Below are 21,633 nucleotides of genomic sequence, written 5' to 3' on the forward strand. Positions count from 1 at the left end.
TACCCTGCTATGTGTCTACTTCTGCTTTCCAACCCGAACATGTGAAAAGGGTCCATCGCCACCTACTGGGCAGGAAGGAGAATTTATAGTAAATAAGGACTTAAATATTGATCTGTTTTTCACCCACACCTATCATATCACTTCAGAAGGTATGGATTTAACCACTGTAGTCTTATGGATTACTTTTATACTGGCTTTATGTGCTCATTAGAACTTCGACGTTCTTGCCACCATTCACTTGTATTGTATGGACCTACAGTGCTGAGATATTCTTAAAAAAATAATTGTTTATATTCAGCAGAAGAAAGAAAGTCATACATATCTGGCATGGTATTATGGTGAGTAAATAATGAGAGAATTTTCATTTTTGGGTCAACCATCCCTTTAAGATCTAGTTTCTACTTTGAACTAATTCACTGTGAAATCAGTTTATTTGTAAATAAGTACATTGAAAGGTGAATACCATGTAAATACAACAGTATATGAATATGGTAATCATGAATACAGTACTATGGTACATTTCAAAGTACCATTGTGTTTCTATCTGATATTACTTTAATATGGTACCACCACAGAACTGTATGAACATAATACATTATCTATTCTAAAAAGAAACTCCATATGCTGTACTACATACTGCTTTGTGGGAGAAACAGAAAAGTAGGATTCTGCAGTTGTGAACTGGGGGGTGTGCACAGCCAGAATGATAGGATAATAAGAGGTGTAATTACCCATGGTCCTTTGGGCTTGCTATGGATAATATCTCCAAGAGGAAGGGAAAGATTATGAGCAATGCAAGAATAAATGTTCCTTTAAAGGGATTTCACTCAAAAAGGAAAATTCTTTCAAAGTTTTCTCACCCTCATGTCATTGCATATCTATATGCCTCTTCTTTTTCAAAGGAACACAAAAGAAGATGATAGGCTGAATATCAGCCTCGTCATTCACTTTCATTGTCTGGATGCAATGAAAGTGAATGATGATTGAGACTAACATACTGCCTTATATCTCCCTTTGTGGTCCACTGAAGAAAGAAAGTCAGGCATGTTTGGAATAACATGAGGGTGACAGAATTTCCATTTCCATCTGTTCTTTATGTTTTTGCGCCTTTTGTTGTTTGTCAGATCTGTCTTTTTTTTATATGTCTCTTCTATAGATTTGCTGTCATCAGGCTGATCAACATTTCATCGTCTTATCGTAACCATGGTAATGCCAAATGGAATCTCCGAAGTCAATGTGGTTAAGGGAATATGACATTGTGGCTTTAGTAATTAAATATCATCCTCTCTTGCCTTGTAAAAAGTTACATTAATATACATATGTGCACAGTGTGGGATCATATTGTATCTTTTGTGTTCAGATTTCATCAGATTTCAGTGATTTTTCAGAACAATCCTCAAAACTTTCATCTGGTTGTGTATGTGTAGTCCTGTGACTCAGGGCTTTTTACTGAAATTACAGGCTTCTGCAACCCACTGGTTGTCATCTGAGTCAGGACCTTAGAGAGACGTGAACACATAAACACACACATCTCTGATCGCACCTCGTCAATTGCGCCCACGCACTTGTATCTGTGCCAACGGCCATAGATAAGTGTCAGTATGAATCACACACCATTATAAACTTGATCAGCGTGTGTGTGTGCGTAGTCGTACAGCAATAATCTTATTTAAAGTGTATGGTTTTTAATTATTTAAAACGTGCTGATCAATATACTCACACAGACACACAAACTGTGTTTCAAAACCTAGTGAGCTGCCTACCTAAACAAAACTTTAAGACATAATACAGTAGGTATGCTTCCAATGCAAAATAATACACTTTGTTTTGGCAAAATTCTAAAGGCTAGTGTATACACTACTTTTCTGTGTGCCGTTCCAACTCGCACATGGCGAGCGCTCATTTGACTGCTTTTTGTTTTCTAGGTTTTGCAACAGTGTCATCTTCGTAAGAACTCACTGTGATGAAATCAATCGATGATATGCTAAAGTTTATAAGCATGAAATACAGTATAATGTGTAAAAAAGGTTTTCTTGTTAAATGCTCTATGGCTCTTTCTCCTTAGCCATGAACAAATGGATGTTGAATCCCCTGGCGTTACCCAAGGAAGGGCAATACATTATTTTGGACAGATAGATCAAAAAAGCATCTCACAGCTACTTCTGCAAGGTTTCCTAGCAACAACCAATCCAGGGTACTTTGTTCTGATAAGAAATATTCCAGTGTTTTGAAATATTTCAAAACATTCCAAAAAATTGTTGAGCAAATTTACTTGCATAAGAAATACATTATGATGAGGAGCTGAGACGCTCACAAACTGGATTCAGCCTTGTTGCATTTGGCGTGTGGCGGGTGCTAGTTTCACACCCTGGTCACTGTTTAATGGATTTGGCGACTTCCCAGATCAATGGATTTGCCATTTCCCAATATTGTCGATCATCGTCTGTAAATTGAGTGTCACAATCGGCATCTTTGTAAAACAATAATTTTGTCACACTTAAATCATGTTAATACGCATATTGTTTAGGTCTTGTGACCATAGTTTTAAAACAATGAGTATTTTTACATTTACAGAATTGTCACATTTACTTCCATTGTATAAGTGCCCCACCGTAATTTAGATTTTTGCTTTTTTTTGGGGGGGGGGGGTGAGCAGGGTTGTAATGTAATTGAGTAAAAATACATTAAGTATTGTACTTAAGTAGTATGTTTTGAGATTTGAACTTTACTTGAGTGCAATTAAACAGAATACTTGTACTTTTACTTAAGTACATTTCCAAAGAAAAAATAGTACTTTTTACTCCCTACAATTTTATTTAAACGTAAAACGTATTCATTAAATTTTTGCAGATCATTTTATTTCATCTTACTGGACTGAAGGCGTCTTTTCACTGCATCCAATAAATGACAGATGACAGACCAGAGGTCAGCCATTTCAAATGGAGTGTCTCACAGCGGCTGTGTGGAGTTCCGACCATCTGCAGAGGTGGAATTTCAGATCTGATTTGAGCTTCGGGTATATTGAAATATTTGTGCAACTAGACCGTATGTGACCGCCCGACTGAATGTGATGTATTCATTCAAAACTATGAGCATGAAGTGAGAAACATTGATGGTTTTGTCCTAATAAACTTTGTTCTACATCTGCTATTTGTACAGATTGGACAGTTATAAAGTAATTCATTTGATGATCATTCACGTTGCAAATATACCGATTCAGTGGATAAATTATTATAATATTTTTTTGGCTTAATCAGAGTTGGTGTAGGAGCCGGACATTTGCTGGATTACATCTCTAAGATAACGTTTCTGTAAAGGGATTTAGATGGGCAAGGAGGAGGTGAGAACTGGCTTGACAATATAAATAATATTTTAATGAAAAACTTAAAATATTGTCACACAGCTGACCGTAAACGATCTCTCTCTCGTCGCACCACCTTCCGCAGTTGGCCTTTATCACTTTCGGAGGCTTAATTATCCTGATAAGTGACCGGGTGTGTATAATCACGACCCGGCCCCGCCCTCCGCCCTGTCACAGTTACCTAGTGTTGTACTTTGTTGACGCTGTTGAATAGCAGAAGAGAAGCGCTGAGGGAAGGATCTCAGGAGCGCACATAAATGTCACACCCTTTGGATTTTCCCGCCAAAAGCAGCCGGCTCCCATTGCATGAAAATCAGTCTACAGGCTTTAATAGGCAACCTAGAAAGTCCGGGAAGGGCTCATATTTTAAGTTGCGTTACAAGCCGTTCACACATTGGCAAAATAAATGTGAATATTACATGAAAATTGTTACATATCGCACCTTTAAGGTTAATGTTCTATCAAGATTTAAATCAACAAAACGTACTTCCCTATCCTAAACCTTAAACCTAAACCTAACCAATAGTGTCATAAAACGTACATTTTTTAAGCAACCATGTAATTTTTTTGTGCTTACATGACACTTTATGCTCACATGTCAACTCGCATGCTCTTCAGGACTCATACCCCGGTCCGTTGTATTGCACATGCAACACTCGATCAGTTGAGCCTCTATGCAATTTGATCACACTTAAACAAGCTTGAAAATGTAGTTGGTTATATAATGCAAATGTTAAAATGAGTCATGCACTATAGTAAATTTGTTTATATGTCATAAGATAGCACTGTGTGAGGAACAGAGTGAAAAGTTTGTGTTTATTAACTGATAATCTGCCGTTTTACTTGTGATTTAAGTGAAAAGGGATAAAAGTCATTGTTGTTTTAGCACCTCTTGTGTTCATTCCACCAAAAAATGGCTACAACAGGCCACATAAAACTCATTTTGCAAAAATGTTGTTATTGTAACAAGATTCTATGACCAGGTTGTGAATGCCACTAGGGGAGAACTATGACAGTCATCAGAAACAGTAATCTAATTTAACAACATCCTCTCTCACACAATCTCCTCTCTTGATTTCATTCTAGCTTGGAAAACTTTTTTAATACTTAAATAGTGTGAATACTTTTGACTTTCACTCAAGTATGTTTTTGGCTAGATACTTGGACTTTTAATTGAGTAATATTTTCACTCAGTATCCATACTTTCACTTAAGTATAATTTCTGAGTGCTTTATACACCCCTGGGGATGAGTCGAAACCAATTTTTGTGGTAATCAACATTATGAAGCAAATGTCGATTGAGCTTAGCTTGTATTGAACCCAGAATATTTATTTAATATCAGCTAAAGTAATGTGTTTTTGAATGTTGTTGTAGCTGAATGTGAATGCATCACTGGTTGAATTATGCACACAAACACACTTACACACACACTGACAATTCGAACAGATAATTTATTTCCTTAGTGGAGACTATTGATCGCTCCAGGCAAAGAAACCAATCGCAACGATTAATTGCCAAAAGTTAATAAATTATAGGGTTTCTGTTCTCATGTGTCTGTGTTACTTTTGGGAGGGGTTGGTTGATAAATAGTTAGAAAACACAAAGGTCTTGAGATTGATTAAGCTATTCATTTAATATAGTAGCTACATTTACAACCTTTCATTTGGTCATGTGATCTCAGGCGCAGTTTCAACATCTCATTGTCTGTATAGGAAGTACATGCATTCCTGCAGGGAAATCGAATGTGAACTAATCCGTGCACTTATCCACATGATCTTCTGTCTGGAATTTGGATGGTCCCTAATTAGGGAAATAATTGCACTCACTGCTCAGGCACTAATACTTTCTAGTAAAACAGATGTTGTGCTATATAGTGGTATACTAGTTGTAGTGGGTGCTTGAAAAAAGTGCACACTAGTAGAACTACCTAACATACAGATTATGTACTATACATACATTATAGATACAAATAGAATATACAGTACTGTATTGTACCATAAACATTGAACATACATAGTGTATTTTATGTATATATGTATATATAATTATAAATAAACATATATTTTCTTATTATATAAAAAAAAAATCATAAAAACATATTTTTATATAATATGTTTATATTTTAAATTTCTTGTGAAATATTTTGTATTTCATACATTTTATTCACATCTCTTGACTGATTATTTTAATCAGAGCACAAACAGTGAAAATGTAAATGTGTGAATAAATATATGGAAATTATATCTATATAATTTTCCTATTATGTAGAAAAATATGTTTTTCATATCATACTTTTCTTTTAAATGAATAGCATTAATTTAACATAATATATTTTACATTGATTATTAAAAATGATGTATTTAATACATAATAAAAATACACAAATTTAAATTACATTTATATTTAAAGACCAAAAATAATAAATGATACATACTACAGCCTACATAGAGAATACTACAGTAGTGTATATATCAACAGTCTAATTTCCTCCTGTATTATGTTTTTATTTTTTCTGATTTCTTAATCTACCGATAATATTTTCATCTACATTGGTGCCAGATGAAAAGGTTTAGATGTTTAGGAGCTGCGGTGAGATGAGCTTGGCAAACACACTAAATCTACCAGGGACAAAACTATTTCTTTTTAATATTTGAAGTAAAGCAGTATCTTGTGTTTGTGTGAGACATGGGAACCACATCAAAACCAACACATGGGCTTAGGTTGAAACCAGTGGGGATTTCTTTAAGACTGCAAGGGAAGCTCAGCTTCCCCTATAATGTCAAAAAAATAATGGTCAAATATGTACTATTGTGTAAACAATTTATTGACTAAAAATGCGTTAGAACACGTTCATCTCGAAGACGAGTTCGTTCAGAATCAGCTACATTACATATAGCAGGTCGGCTGACTCGATTTACTTCTCATACATTCCCGTAGCGTCAGTGCATTTCCCTGTTGAAGCCGAGCGTCCATTGACTTCAATGGGGCTGCTCTGAACAGTTTTTTCAGTGCTCCGAAAATAGACGGTCATTGGATAAATGCTGCGATTATGTCCCGCCCACGGACGCTCAGCGTCTCTGGGGGTGAATGAGGAGTGGGCTGGCCCGGACTCCGGGCTTCCGCGTGATGATTGGAGGATCTGTCGAAAGACTGCATCTCCTTTTGATTGACAGCGAATCTGTACTATAAGAAGTCACTGAAGCTATTTCACGCTCAGTCCCATCGCGGATTTCTCAAGTGTAGTCGAAAGACAAACTGCTGCAACCTATTTCTTTATATTTGTTTGGCGAAATTGCTAGTCAATTTGCATAATACATTTCACACAATTATACACCACATTCCTTGTTTCAGTTTTACCAAGTTTAATATATTTTGTTTTAGAGCGTTCGTTCGTTCGTTCGTTCAATTCATTCATTCATACAGTAGGCTAGGCTAGCGTCGTACGGGTGAAACTGCGCACGATGGCAGACGGTGCTAATATTGTCGACCTGATTTTGGCGAAGCCATTTGAAAGTCTTCCTTACGAGGAAAAAATTAGAATTAAACAGCAGGGCAGATCAACACCTAAGATTGATTTAGTGCAAAAAATAGGGAAAAATAACAGGTCTTTTCAGCTCTCCTGGTATGACAAAGTTAGCTGGCTGACTGGAAGTGCTGTGACAAATAAAATGTACTGCTGGCCATGCCTCTTGATGAAACCATCTCACGGATGTGTTGTTTGGTCAAAAGTGGGGTTTGGAGATCTGTCTAAATTTGACAGGGCATATAAAAGACATGAAAAGAGCAATGAACATGTGAGTGCATGTGCAAGATTAAGTTGCATGGGCAGGATCAGGGTTGAGCATGCAATCAATGAAGGTGCTCGCATTCAAGTGACTAAACATAATGAAACAGTCAAACAAAACAGGGCCTTCCTAAACCGCCTTATTGATGTAACATCCTTGCTTGGCCGACAGGAGCTGTCATTTAGGGGACATGATGAGAGTAGTGAATATCACTACTTTTAAGCAGCCTAGCTCTGCTGGCCAGTGAGAAGACACTGGTCAAGTCACTGGAAAAGACGCCTAGTTGGTACGACAGAGTCACAGTGCATTTTCTCGAAAAGGAACGTAGGGCAGAATTTACTTTTAAATAAGTTTATAATGTAGGCCGAAAATGAGCTTCCCCTCTTTGAAAGACCAGCAGCCGCCACTGGTCGAAACACACCCACACATACACACTCAGAGAGAGATACATATTATTATCACATTTATGGGAGTAGTTTCAGGGCAATAAGGATCTGTTGGCTGTTTGTAGCCAGTGTATTAAAATGCCATTGAAACATTAACAGGGTGTCATGCACAAACGACCACTTTAATACAAGTAGTGTGTCTGACCCTGCACCTGTCTTTTTATTAGGAAATTGTAATGGAAAGGTGGACAGCTCTGAAGAAGGGATTTCAAGACTTATTTTTTGTTAGACTATCAGTTGCACTGAGCTATTTGACTACTGAGTTTGCACTCTTGGCTCTTTCCAATTCCAAGTGATTCCTCTTAGATCAGAAGGAATGGTAATTTGTTTAAATTTAAGCTGAAATGAATTAGTATGAGCCATGGTGTCTGCAATGGAGGTTTGCACTGCAAATGTAGTCCTAATAGATGAATGGAGGATGCTTTTATATCCTCGATTTTAGATTTCTAAGGCTTTTTATGTATACTTGTGTTGCCCGATGATTACATCATCAGTGTCTCCGTGCAGCCTCCTTTTGAGTGTTGTATCAAATCGGATTGTTACTGAATAGTCAAACAAAGGGAATTTACTAAGATGCATGATTTCCCAAAGAACTGCAGCATTTATTGATAGAGGCTCTCTACATCAAGTTAATGAGTGAAAGCTCAAGACAGGGAAAGTGCTGAAATATGGAAATGTGATAGAGAGGAAGTCACCAGAGCACACTCATTTCATTTATACATTACCATGACAATATATTATAGCCAATAGCACTTAAAATGCCACTTGTTAGTACATTTACACATGCAGTGCTTTGGGAAAGTGTTTTTGAATAGATTGTCAGGTTTGGTTTTTATAGAGCTGCTCTATTAAATTTTACCATTGGTGTATACTGGCATTTTGTATCATTTACATAATCAAATCACAGTTCATTGCATTTTTGTGAAAACTGGGGGTATGTATGTGTGCTATTAGTATAAAGGATGCATATACTGTAAATCAGCCCGCTAACCTAGTTGCCAAAATGAGCATTCCACAAGCAAATTTCCAACTTAACCAAATAAGCAAACTTATCCAAAATAGCAAACTTCTATTTCCAGTGAAACAAATGAACTGTAATTAAAATACAAATCTATGTTTTTCATATTTCCAAGATGATAAACATGCATGTGAAGAGGTCATGTGACAATAAGGTAGCACACTACAGTTTAAAGGGATAGTTCACCCAAAAATAAAATTCCCTCATGATTTATTCACCCTCCTGGCATCCCAGATGTGTATGAATTTTCTTTAGCAGAACACATATAAAGATTTTTAGAAGAATATCTCAGCTCTGTAGGTCTTCACAATGCAAGTGAATGGGTGCCAAAATGTTGAATCTCCAAAATCCACATAAATGGAGCATAAAATAAATCCATATAACTCATATTAAATGCATGTGTTCAGATATGATAGGTGTGGGTGAGAAAACTCTCCTCCCTGCCCAGTAGTGGGCGATATGCATGAAGAATGTGAATCACCAAAAACATTACTTAAATATTGACCTGTTTCTCACCCACACCTATCACATTGCTTCAGAAGATATGGATTTAACTACCAGTGCTGTCTGGAGTACTTTTATGTTGCCCTTATGTGGATTTTGGAGCTTCAAAATGTTGGCACCCATTCACGTGCATTGTACTCACAGTGCTGAGATATTCCTCTAAAAATCTTAATTTGTGTTCTGCTGAAGAAAGAGTGCCATATACATCTGGGATGGAATCAGGGTGGGTAAATGCTCTAAATATAATCTAAATAAAAGCCCCAACAGATTTTATTTTTTCAGTTAGCTGTCTCCCAGCAAGCTTTTTGCTGGTGTTCACTTAAGCTTGATGTTTTAACATTATTTCTTTAATATTATTTAGATGCATTGTGTAATTAAGATTCATTGAGGCCTTTTAAATCAGGACTCAAACCTGTCCGCTATAAACCAGCTCTCTATCGCTCTTCCATTTCTCTCAGGCAGTACAGGATATGTGGATGTTATGTGTATAATTTGTCAACTGTTCCCTAGAGGAGAACACAGTAGCATAGAAACCCTTAAGTGAGATGTGTGAGTGTGTGTGTGTGTATGTATGAGTCATTGATTGACAATTGCTGCAGCACTATTCCCTCCCGGTTGCATGTGGAAGTGCTCTTGTCGGTGCATACTGATGTTTAGTTTCCTCAGCTGAGGTCTAGTTCAGATGTTCAGATATACACATAACAATATAAAAACAAATAGGCAAATAATATATATATAATATATATCTACATATATATATATATCAATCTAAATGGTAAATAAATGATAAATGGTTTGCACTTATATAGTGCTTTTTTTTAACCTTAGAGATTACCAAAAAGCACTTCACACACACTCATACACCAATGGCGGCAGAGCTGCCATGCATGGCACTAGCCTGCCATTGGGAGCAACTTTCAGGGTCTTGCCCAAGGACACTTCGGCATGTGGAGTAGTGTGGGCCGGGAATCAAACCGCCAACCCTGCGATTAGCAGCCGACCTGCTCTACCACCTGAGCCACAGCCACCCCATATATATATATATATATATATATATATATATATATATATATATATATATATATATATATATATATATATATATATATATATATATATTAATATATATTATATAGATATGTAGTATATATATTGATTTGTAGAGTATATAGGTGTATATATGTATATATATATATATATATAGATATGTATATATATATATATATATATATATATATATATATATATAGTATATATGTGTGTGTTTGCTTGTGGTCTTGCTGGTTTAGCTGTATCTAGGTTAATAATTTTTTTAGCAAGCCTGTCTCAACATGCCTGGCATTAACACACACACTAATAAATACACACGCTTGATTGCATCTGACAGGTAGAGGCTGTCGCCTATCATATAAATCTACCCTGTGTCACTCTCTCACCTGTGGCCTGAATTATGTGTTTACAGTACAGTATGTGGGTGTGTGTTGCTACCGGTCAGACTGCCGTTGCAATGCATGTTGGTGGCTTTATTCACATTTTTTCTTCACCGTTCATTCATCACTCTGTTCTTTCCAGCTACACGTCATTCTCCTGCACTCTCCCCTCCTCCCTCGCTTTCTCCCTCCATCCCCATTTGCTCTTTTTTTTTCATTTTCATTAATGGTGTTTGCTAAGTCAAGCATCACTGTTACTATTGCACATACTAACTGTACTTAGGGTTAGGGATTCTAACCTACTAGAATGTGTTAGTGCTACCTACAAGAATGATACCTTAAATCATGTTGCTTGTTGAAAAAAGTTGTGCTGTTTTAATTTTCCTAACCAATATAACTTGTGATTTTAATGTGGCAGATGATAAAAGAGGTGAGAAATCCCATATGTCAGTACATTGTTGAGACTGTATCAAGCCATATCTTGGGACCAAAAAAATGTAATTCAGCCATAACACTTAGTAATGCGCTAAGAACCACTAAAAGCAACCACCTGGCAACAGCCTGGCAACCAAACCTAACCCTCTAGCATTGTTAAACACTACCATTGTTAAAATGCCATTATTTACCCTTTCTTTCATTTTTTTTTTTTCACTACATAAGTGAATCGTAATTTCTGCCTAACTTCTATTGTGTTCCACATAAAAAGTAAGTCATATGGTTTTGGAATAACACAATTTTCTGAAATGACAGAATTTTCATTTTTGGGTTAACTATCCTATTAACAGTATTATTATAGGATGTACAGTTGTGTCATTCATGTACAGTTATGACGTTGCCTTTGCATTTAAAAGAGCTGAGAGGAGGTGTATAGGGGTGGGGGGCTCATCTCTATAGATTTCTGTATATATGAATCTTGTCTGAGAATATGCAAACGCACAAATAGTCTTCAAACAAACAAACATGCAAATAGAGCAGAAAAAGCTAACATTAACCCTAATGTTCTGTTCCGGTCATTTTGTTCACATATAGTATCTGAAAACACAAAAATCCCTATCCCGAGTTCACTAGAAATGGCCAGCTCTGTTCCTGCTTTGTGTCTGACTCCACTGCTACGGTCTCTGAGTGATGATGACTAAATGCAGCCAGTGCCAGTCAGACATCACTTCAGTCTATTACGATGGACTTCAGGGGATAAACTGATGCCAACTCCAACCATAAGACATGGGATACTTCATATACCACTGCCTGAAGCTTGGACTTAAGATAGAGCTCACCGAAATGACCGGCCGGTTGAACTTGACTATATAAGAATACTCATTTGCTGATAAAGTCCCTGAGAAAATCTGCCAGCACACAGAAAAGCTTTCAAAAACACTGAGCCAAGAATTAGGGAATATTTGTGTAGGCAATCTCGGACTGTTGCTATGCTACTGCATACATCAAAAACACACTTTAAACTAACACACACCCTTCAGCATGGCTGGACATATGGCCTTGGATGCTTCCTGTTGCAAGTTTCTCTCTCTCTCTCTCTCTCTCTCTCTCTCTCTCTCTCTCTCTCTCTCTCTCTCTCTCTCACACACACACACACACTTTGTTTTATACCATGGTATTTACATGGAACTACAAGTCACTTTAAAGGTGATCATGGTATTACCCACACGCGATGATCGTGGTAAATAAATACACACGCAGTAATACTATTGTACATTTTTGTAAGTGTCAACACTGATATTTTTTTCTTGACTTTACCAGTTCAACCACCTCTGTTCTACCACAATCTTTAAACTGTTGCAAATGAGTAGCAATAATTATATTTCACATCTCTGTAGTAATAATGAGGTTATAAACTTTCTCTCTCATTCTCTTTTAAAGGGGTGCATTCTCAGAGGTAGTCTTGGCAGAGGAGCGGGCAACAGGGAAGATGTTTGCTGTCAAATGTATTCCTAAAAAGGCCCTGAAGGGGAAGGAGAGCAGCATCGAGAACGAAATTGCAGTTTTGCGCAAGTAAGTTCCATTTCTTGCACCTCACTCCTGTACCACACCTGTACCCATGGCAACCGTCTCTTCTAAACTCATTCCCTCAGTCTGACAGTTGATAGGAGCTTTTTTGCCTGAGGTTTGACCTCCAGTTACCCTGGTAACTTCGGTCCCCTAGTCCAATTACAGCAGGGAAGCTCCCACAAATGCTCTCTCTCTCCAAAGCAGCACATGTACTAACACAACAATTGTAGGCTAAGGATTTGAAATGGAATACTAGCGTCCTGCTTACTACACTGTATAATGTATGCTGCATGCTTAAAAAATAGTATGCAAGACAGTATGCAGTATGCACATACAAACATTTCAAACATTAGTATGCTACATTGTGAGTGTGGAGTGGACAGCTACTTTGGCTATGTTGGGAATGGGATACTGCCACATGTATGCTGCCCAGTAGTGTAGTCTAGCACATACACAAGCTTATGCCATATGCCCACCTATCTTTCTAAGGATTTTGCATATGCTACACAAACCATTCATTTTTATGTATATTTAGTAATAAATGATACATAGTAAACATGAATATTACTACATTCGTATTAGCTATACAATGCTTAATGGTTTATTTAATTTATTTTTATTTACATGTTATGTATGTATACGTTTATTAATTAGAGTAATAATAAATGATTACCCTTTTTACTAGTAATAAAAAGAACATAGGCTAATGAAACCTATTAAAGAATGTTCCGGATTCAATACAAGTTAAGCTCAATCAACAGCATTTGTGGCATAATGTTGAATGTCATAACTTGCATTGAACCTGGAATATACCTTTAATCTAAATAGTTATTTAACGTGAAGTTAAATAAAATAAGTACCATATGTGGTTATCTTAGGAGTGTAAACTATGCCAGCAAGAATCTGTCTTCTTGATAAATTCACAGTATGCCCACCTCTTCAGACACTACTACAGCACTGATGCTGCCTATTATGGCTGCACAATTAATTGAATAAATAAGCGACATTTCATTTATAGCTGCAATATCATGTTAATAATAACTTTCATGTAGGTCTACTTGCATGCTGTGTCAAAATTGTCTATTAAATATATGTTTTTGCAGTAACTGAGCATTGTAAACAATCCTTGACATGTGAGCTGCTTGCTTCTGTGTTTAATTTATTCAAAATGTAAATAGCAGCTTTGTTTTTTATGCTTTTAAGAAGGCCAATGTGTAGTTAACTATTTAGGCAACTAGTTTTAATTAACTGATATATAAAACAGCAATGAAGTAATTCAGGAACACAGTTCTCAACTTGTTTCGGAAGTATAGCCGACATCAAGAATGCATCAAGAAATAAGTCACAAAATTATGATTTTTGCAATTCGTGCAGCTAGTTGAATGCTCGTGTTGTCACGTGACTTGCTTTACGTTGCATTTTAAATTCAACAAGTATTGTCCAGTTATTGTCTCTGCAATAAATAAAATAATTTTGCATTATTAATCCAATTTTATGTAAAGTTTTTTATTTTGGCAGTCCAAACAAAATAATGGTGAAAAAGAGTAGAAATTTAATATAACAAACGATATTGTTCTGTGTCTTTCATCATTTGAAAGTCAAGGTCAGTTCGAACACAAATTGTTCCAATTATACAATATTCAAGGAGTGGCCAAAAAACTACTTAGGCTAAGCTCATGAATATTAATAAATTAATTTCATGCTAATGTTGCTAGGTAATCGTCCTATAGACTGTCCAGTCCTGTTTCCTAATTAATATTCATGAGCCAAGACTTCACCTCAATCCTATTCAAAATTCATGTCCTGTGCAGGTATACTTGAGTTATTTATGCAGACGTTTCACGCTGACTTGGCATTGTAGTGGTCTAAGCACATAACTGGTAATCTGGTAATCAGAAGGACACTGGTTCGAACCCCACAGCAACCACCATTGTGTCCTTGAGCAAGGCACTTAAATCCAGGTTGCTCCGGGGGGATTGTCCCTGTAATAAGGGCTCTGTAAGTCGCTTTGGATAAAAGCGTCTGCCAAATGCATAAATGTAAATGTAAATGTAGATGAATTATAACAAATTATACACTCACAAAAATAATTTTAAGATCTACGCATTTTAATGTTATAATGAAATTCCATCAAATAAAACTAAGTATGTTAAGTTTAACTTTTTATTTAATTATGCAATTCAATTTATTTATTTACTTTTTTGATTGTTGTCTAAACCAGCAATTAACTTTTAATGCAACAAAATATATCAATATCAGCTGAATAAATTTGGTTAAGTGGGCTAAAGTTTATGGGTACTGTATGATTATCGTACTCATATACAACGGTATTACAATAGATGGTTCTCCAAAGTACTTTTAAAGAATACATTTGTAATTTTTTTTTAAAGGAAATGCAACTGAGCACTCTTTCAGGTAAAAGCAACAAGCTCAACATGTTCTCAGGTGTTTTTCCACCATCGGTGCAAATGAGAGCAGGTGTGTTCTGTGTGGCTGGCATACATATGGTTTGTGTGTGTGTGTGTGTGTGTGTGTGTGTGTGTGTGTGTGTGTGTGTGTGTGTGTGTGTGTGTGTGTGCGTGCGTGTGACGGATGTTCTCCCCCGGGACTCATCAGAAAAGACTGCTTCTGATTCTAACATGGTCTTCTGTTGTCACAGTGATCATACCCTAGAGATTGGTTGCACAGCTTTGTCCTTCAAGTCTCTGTCTCCCTCATACCATAGCAACCGAATGATTGACAGCTTGTCGGCCGTCTCCTGGGTGATGCCATAGGCCTGCAATTAGATAGAGTGAGAAAACATGAGTGAACGAGACTGAGCATATTCATTGGCTGTCTGTTCAGCTGCCAGCATATGTATGACAGGATAATGTATACAGAGAGCAATATATCTTTCATTTGCATGTACAAATGAGATAATGAGATGCCCTCATATGTTATAGTTTAATATTCACTAAACTACCAGAGAATCGCTAACGTGTGCTCACAGAGAGAGATGTTGCCTGACTGTCTAATATTATGTTTAGATACTTTACTCAATTTTCCCTTACATGGAACAAATTCAATGCTCAGAGGTTGCTCTTTCATAGCTCAGGAGAAATAATGGCATTCTCAGCAACATTGTGTCCTTAGCAGAAACAAATAAGAAACCGAGTCTCAGCTTTCAGAGGAAAATAGCTAGTGAATGAATTATTTTTATTGGCACTTAGTAGTGTTTTTCTGTAAAATAATGGAAAACAGAGGGTATTTTTGTTCCCCGTTCTGCTTTCACTCCTATTTCTTAGTGTTTTTCTCTTGAATCAAAAGAGAAGATGGTTTCAGAGGCAGCGAATGAGTCGTGCTACAGCTCCTGCCCACTTACTGCAGAAGGGAGGAGAGAGAAACAGACAGAGGAAATAAACGAGCGAATGAAAGAGCGAGATTAAAGCAGTGAATGGCTTTGTAATCCTTCAGCAGACAAGTTTTCTGTAATCAGTTGAAAAAAATCAATATGTCAAAGGGCGAATCGACCTCCAGGTTTCATTCTAAATGAAAAACGGGGCATGCCACTGCTTATTCATTTGTTTCCAGAGCTAACACTTTTATATGCTGCACCAGAAATAATTTCTAGTTCATTGAATTGTGAATCGATAAGAAACCAGCCTCTCAATTAATCACTTGCTCACAGTATCCATACCTCTGTAGTTTTTTCAAGAAATAGTTTACCCCAAAATGAGCATATTATCATCATTTAGTCTCCCTCATGTTTGTCTAAATCCATATGTGTGTTTAGCAGAATGCTCATGTTGCTCTTTAATGAAAGCATACATTTCCTATGGGCTGTCAACTCCAAAAAGCACCTTAAAAGTAGCTTACGTGACAAGTCTTCTGAAACCATACGAAAGAAGTGTGTGAGGAACAGACGGAAATGTAAGTTGTTATTCACTGGTAATCTTAACCTCTGCCGTAGCTCTCAAATCTCAATAACTCAAATTTCAGTCTGTTATTTGCAAAAAGCTATCAAATGACTTAAGAAGATATTAAATATAGTGCATAAGTCATTTGAACTACTTTTCTGGTGCTTTTTTTTTTTTAAGTTTTAAGCTCGACAGTGGTTGGTCACCATCCAATTTTATGGAGTGGAATCATAGTTTACTAGAGTCGGCAAGGCTTTTGTTCTCTGTTTCTCTGAACTGAACCCTGCTTCTGTTTTATCTGGACTCAGATAGCGGTGAACACTTTTGAAAGGGCAGTTTGTGGGTTGATTGCTCCCTGTGTGTTAGGATCAACCTTTTCTGAACATATGGTTGGAAAAAAATAATCAAATGTATAATCTGTCTTTTTGTTTTTACTGATGTCCAATATTGGTCTGTGTGTGTGTGTGTGCGTTTTGCTGGATGTCTTGTTATTGTCCACTCACTTGCATCATTGCCCAGCTTGTTGTCATCTGCCAGTTGGACTGGCTGATCAGAAGTCACTTAAAATGCAACACTAATGTGTAAACACAGCCACCATGACAGTGTTACCATGACGAGCAATGACGAGCAGAGAAAGAGAGATGTTAACTGAAGGGATGGAGCGGGGGAAGGAGGAAGAGAAAAAAAATATTGGCAGTTGACATTGCACAGATGTAAAAGGTGTTTTTGAAGGAGGCAGGCAAACAGCAAGCAATTGTAACTGTAAATCCATTAGATGACAACAATTAGGTAGCTATGTAGCTATATAAGTGCTTTAGAAACTCTGGACTAAATCGTTTTCAAAAGTTTAAGTTTAAGAAGAGATAAGATGTTATATGAATGCAATTAATCATGCCCCTGGAACATAATAAAGAATATTCGTACCAACGAATTAATTTAAGCTTGAAGTACCACCTTCATGGTTTTATGAGTATCAGTCAGCAGGGGGCAGTAAGTGCAAATTCAGCTGTATAAGCAACGTGCAGCTGTAAAAAGCAACACTTACTGACAGCAGACAGCACAGGGTGAGGACGCGTTCTTGCATTTCAAACACAGCTAAACAGAGAATGCAGAGATTTCTAAACTTGTTTCCGACTATGTTTAACTTGACATAGCATCCAATGATTTACTTATTTATTTGTAGCAAGTTTTTGCTCATGATGACATCACAGTGACATCATTTTGTTGTTAAAAAGTCATAGAAGTATGGCAAAAATCTTGCAAATGCCTTTAAGCAGTTTTAAGGTATGAGCAATCAAACATAGTGGCCTGTTTTTATGGGGCCACCCTGTATACACACACAGACACACACACACACACTTGTGTATATATACACAATTCACGTTTCAAATTACATTCACCTTTATTTGTGTGTGTGTGTGTGTGGGGGGTTTAGGGGGGGATGGTGTTATATTTTAAGTTACCTTAAAGGGATAGTTCACCCAAAATGAGTTGAAGTCATAAGAGTTTGGAACAACATCAGGAGGATTAAATGATGACAGAATTGTAATTTTTGGGTTAACTGTCCTTTTGAGGTACTAAAGTGTGTGGACTAGTGCATGCAACTTTGTGGCCTAAAACATTGCTTTGTACATTTTATGGTCTTATGGAAATGTGCACCACTTAAATATGCTTATGAGCAGATCCGGAATGTTCCACTCACTCAAATTCACTTCCTTAAAAAATCCTGAGGCAGAGCGTGCCAGACTGCAGACACACAAAAAACTAGTCCCTGCACGCCTATTTTTAAAATTGCAATTTTAAAAAGATTTTAATGAGTTAATACAAATGTGTCTCTCCTGCAGCTGAGCCTGCCTTCAGGATGTTTTTATGACAAAGAGATACAATATTTCTACCGAGCACATACAAATGTAATTTATTTTTTGTCATTTAGAAATTATGTTTTACTCGGGGTAACCAATAGAATATGCAGTAGTCGCAATAGTAATACTTGTAAGGGATTCGTTTTTCTTCATTAGCATATAATAAAGATCATGAACATGATATCATTGTCATGTTTTCTTTCAAAGGCATAAAATAAAACATATTGAGAATTATCAGTGAAATTTTGTCAAATATTTCACAAATACTAAATATACCGCATTGCATTATCAAGTTTTAATAAATATCTGATTTTGTCCATTCATGCATCTAAATTAGTTTTTTGCATTCTGTTGCAGAATCAAGCATGAGAACATTGTGTCTTTGGAAGACATCTATGAAAGCTCCAATCACCTCTACCTTATAATGCAACTGTAAGTATGTTCAACTCATGTGAATATGTTTTCAAAATCAACTGTAAAATACCTGGTTAAACTGCATGTTTGATTGTGGGAGCATAAATTTATCACTTGTGGGGACATTAAGGATAGTAAAACCCAAACTTTTTGACCTTGTGGGGACATTTTGTCGGTCCCCATGAGGAAAACAGCTTATAAATCATACTAAATTATGTTTTTTGAAAATGTAAAAATGCAGAAAGTTTCCTGTGAGGGTTAGGTTTAGGGGTAGGGTTAGGGGATAGAATATATAGTTTGTACATTATACAATAACATTATGTCTATGGAAAGTCCCCATAAAATATGGAAACCCAACATGCGTGTGTGTGTGTGTGTGTGTGTGTGTGTGTGTGTGCGTGTGCATGATTGAAGGTGAGCTTGCACACTCATGCAGCTGTTAAATTATGTCTCATTAGTAAATAAGAGTCATCAGTGTTGCGAGGTTATTTTCACAGCATGGAGATTATAATATAGGCTATTTTTTATGAATGAAAGTAATTACAGTCTTATTTGTCATGTACCCCACACACATAAACTGACTATGACTATGGAGTATTGGTTAGTCACACATAATGGAGGTCATATACATTTGACTAACAATATAGGGTGACTTCAGGGGAAAAGTAAAATGTCACAAAATTGCACAATATGGCAATTTCCAACCAATATTGATTTAAGCGCATCTAGGTTTTAAGCTCATTTTGTTGTTGCTAAGATATTTCTGCAACTCTCAGGATGATTAAATAGCAGTTGACAGTTTGAGCTCTTGCTCATGTGTTAAAGTGAAGAGCGAATATTCCTTCAGTACAGTTCTGTGTTTGTATAGGTTTAATATTCTGATGCATGAAAGAACAAACGTGATTTATTCGTAAAACCAGAAGAGAAAGAATAGTGCTGAAAATAATTATAAGAGTATCATAAATGTGTCAACAGAACGTGTGAACTATATTTCATCTTTTGAAGCCATGTGATAAGTTTGTGTGAGAAACAGACGGAAGTCGTTATTCAATATTATATAAGTCGTTATTCACTGAAAATCTTCTCCTCTGCAATAGCTCTAAAATCTCATTCGCCATTCTGCATATTCAAACCTAAGAGTCATACAGTGTTAAATTTAACACACTTTACATATTTGAGTGAACTATCCTTTAAGAGTGTGTATGATGGAAACAGAGAGCTCTGACACCAAACTGCCTCTTCAATTAACTGAAATATGTTTTTTAAATGCGGAAGAGAGGCGAGGATAGGAAAGAAGGGTTATAAGAAACAAACATTTATTTTCTCTCCTCATTTTGCCCCCTAGAAACTTCATTCGAATTTGAATTCCAAAGTGTTAATTTGATAGTTGGCTGGGAGCCTGCCCCTCTTTTCCCCTGTTAATGGGTTGTGCCGGGTGAGTGAGTGTGTATGAGTGTGTTTGTGTGTTTCAGAGAGAACATTTTGGCATATGGCTTTGAGATGAATATTTAAAGAGAACCAATCTGCTTTCTGTGTGCTCTACGTAACAGATGCAGTTTAGAAACCTTTTTCATAATTCACAATACATGCATGTGTGTATTGAAGTGATTAAAGACACAGATATAGACTATTTTCTTCATGGAGGTTGAACTCTAATCCTCAGGCTTATCTTTACCTAATAAGAATAATAAAATGAAAGAATAGATGGAGGGACAGTGAGTAGAAAAGTAAAGGGGACAAACTAATTTGCTGGGAAATCCAATTGGCTGTATTTCAAGCCTAGCGCTTTCCACATCCTCAACGGATCTTAGGAATTCTTATCTGTCAAACGCTATGTAAAAGCTTTGTCTAGTCTCTGTAATCACCAAGGACATCAAATATATCGGGAGAAAACTATCTGTTACTATTCCATTCATCTCACTAATACGCTGATCTAATTAAAAAATCCAACAACGCAAACAAAACCGCATTTACAAGAGGTTTGAAAAAACTGGGCTATTCTCAGGCATGGGCAAAATTTGTGTGCACACTAGCCAGTAAGAATGCCGTTAAAGGTGTTACCAGTTTGCACTCATGATTTTTTATGTCAGATGCAGACAATAAAAGAAATGAGCATCAACAGCAAAACAACGGTCATTGGTGAAAACATCTACTATATATATGTTGCTTGCAACAAAAAATGTGTTTTTTCAAAATACACGACTACTTTTGAATGGCTATCATGGAGAAACATGCTTTTTGCCTGCATAATATGTGTGCAAGAGCTAGCCAGCCAAACCAAGAACCCCTGATCAGTGCGCTAAAGGGGTACAGAAAGAGTTGGAAGAAATGTATGTGGTGAAATGTGTGCTATTCCAGAAGGGGTCACTGTAATCTAAGAAGCTATTTAAAAACAGCATTTGCTTTGCAGTTGAAGTTTTCTGAAAATCTGCTCTCTCTGTAACAGTAGAATCTGGTACTGCACTAACGCTACTAACGCCAGTTGTGTCTTTGAAGTTAAATTTGCTTTGTGTAGAACAGATTTTGAATTTGCATAGAAATGGCAGACGAACGCAGGCATGTGATATCTAAATGGCAAATGTAATTGAGTTCTTTGCTGTGGTTTTATTGTGTGACATCATGGTCTCTGTGTTTTCACTGAAGAGGTAAAGTCCTTTCCTCTAAACTCAGATCAGTTCTGCAATGTGGTGGATTTTTCTCATCAGAGTCGACATGCAGCAACCCCTACATGGCATTTCTGATAAATAACAGTCCTCCGTTTACATTAGGGATCAGCATTTCATGTAATTTTGTAGTTGAGTACTCTAACATAAATAACACAAGTAATCGATTACTTGATATTTCGAATTTAGGTTCAGCCTTTAACCTTTGAACCTGTTTTTCTTATTGAAAAAAATGAGCATTATGAATAA

At 36.6% G+C, this 21,633-nt stretch overlaps 1 protein-coding gene across 2 annotated transcripts in view; it reads left to right on the forward strand.

The window, feature by feature from the left end:
- The window catches only part of LOC127639289 (calcium/calmodulin-dependent protein kinase type 1D-like), a 59,424-nt gene that overhangs the window by 23,452 nt on the left and 14,339 nt on the right, over positions 1-21,633 (forward strand). For both annotated transcript variants that reach the window (XM_052121223.1, XM_052121224.1), the window contains 2 exons: positions 12,421-12,552; positions 18,665-18,739. In XM_052121223.1, the coding sequence (XP_051977183.1) occupies positions 12,421-12,552; positions 18,665-18,739 (207 nt within the window). The remainder of the gene's footprint in view (positions 1-12,420; positions 12,553-18,664; positions 18,740-21,633) is intronic.

The sequence above is a fragment of the Xyrauchen texanus genome, chromosome 47, assembly GCF_025860055.1.
Source record: "Xyrauchen texanus isolate HMW12.3.18 chromosome 47, RBS_HiC_50CHRs, whole genome shotgun sequence".
In the NCBI taxonomy this organism is placed as follows: domain Eukaryota; kingdom Metazoa; phylum Chordata; class Actinopteri; order Cypriniformes; family Catostomidae; genus Xyrauchen; species Xyrauchen texanus.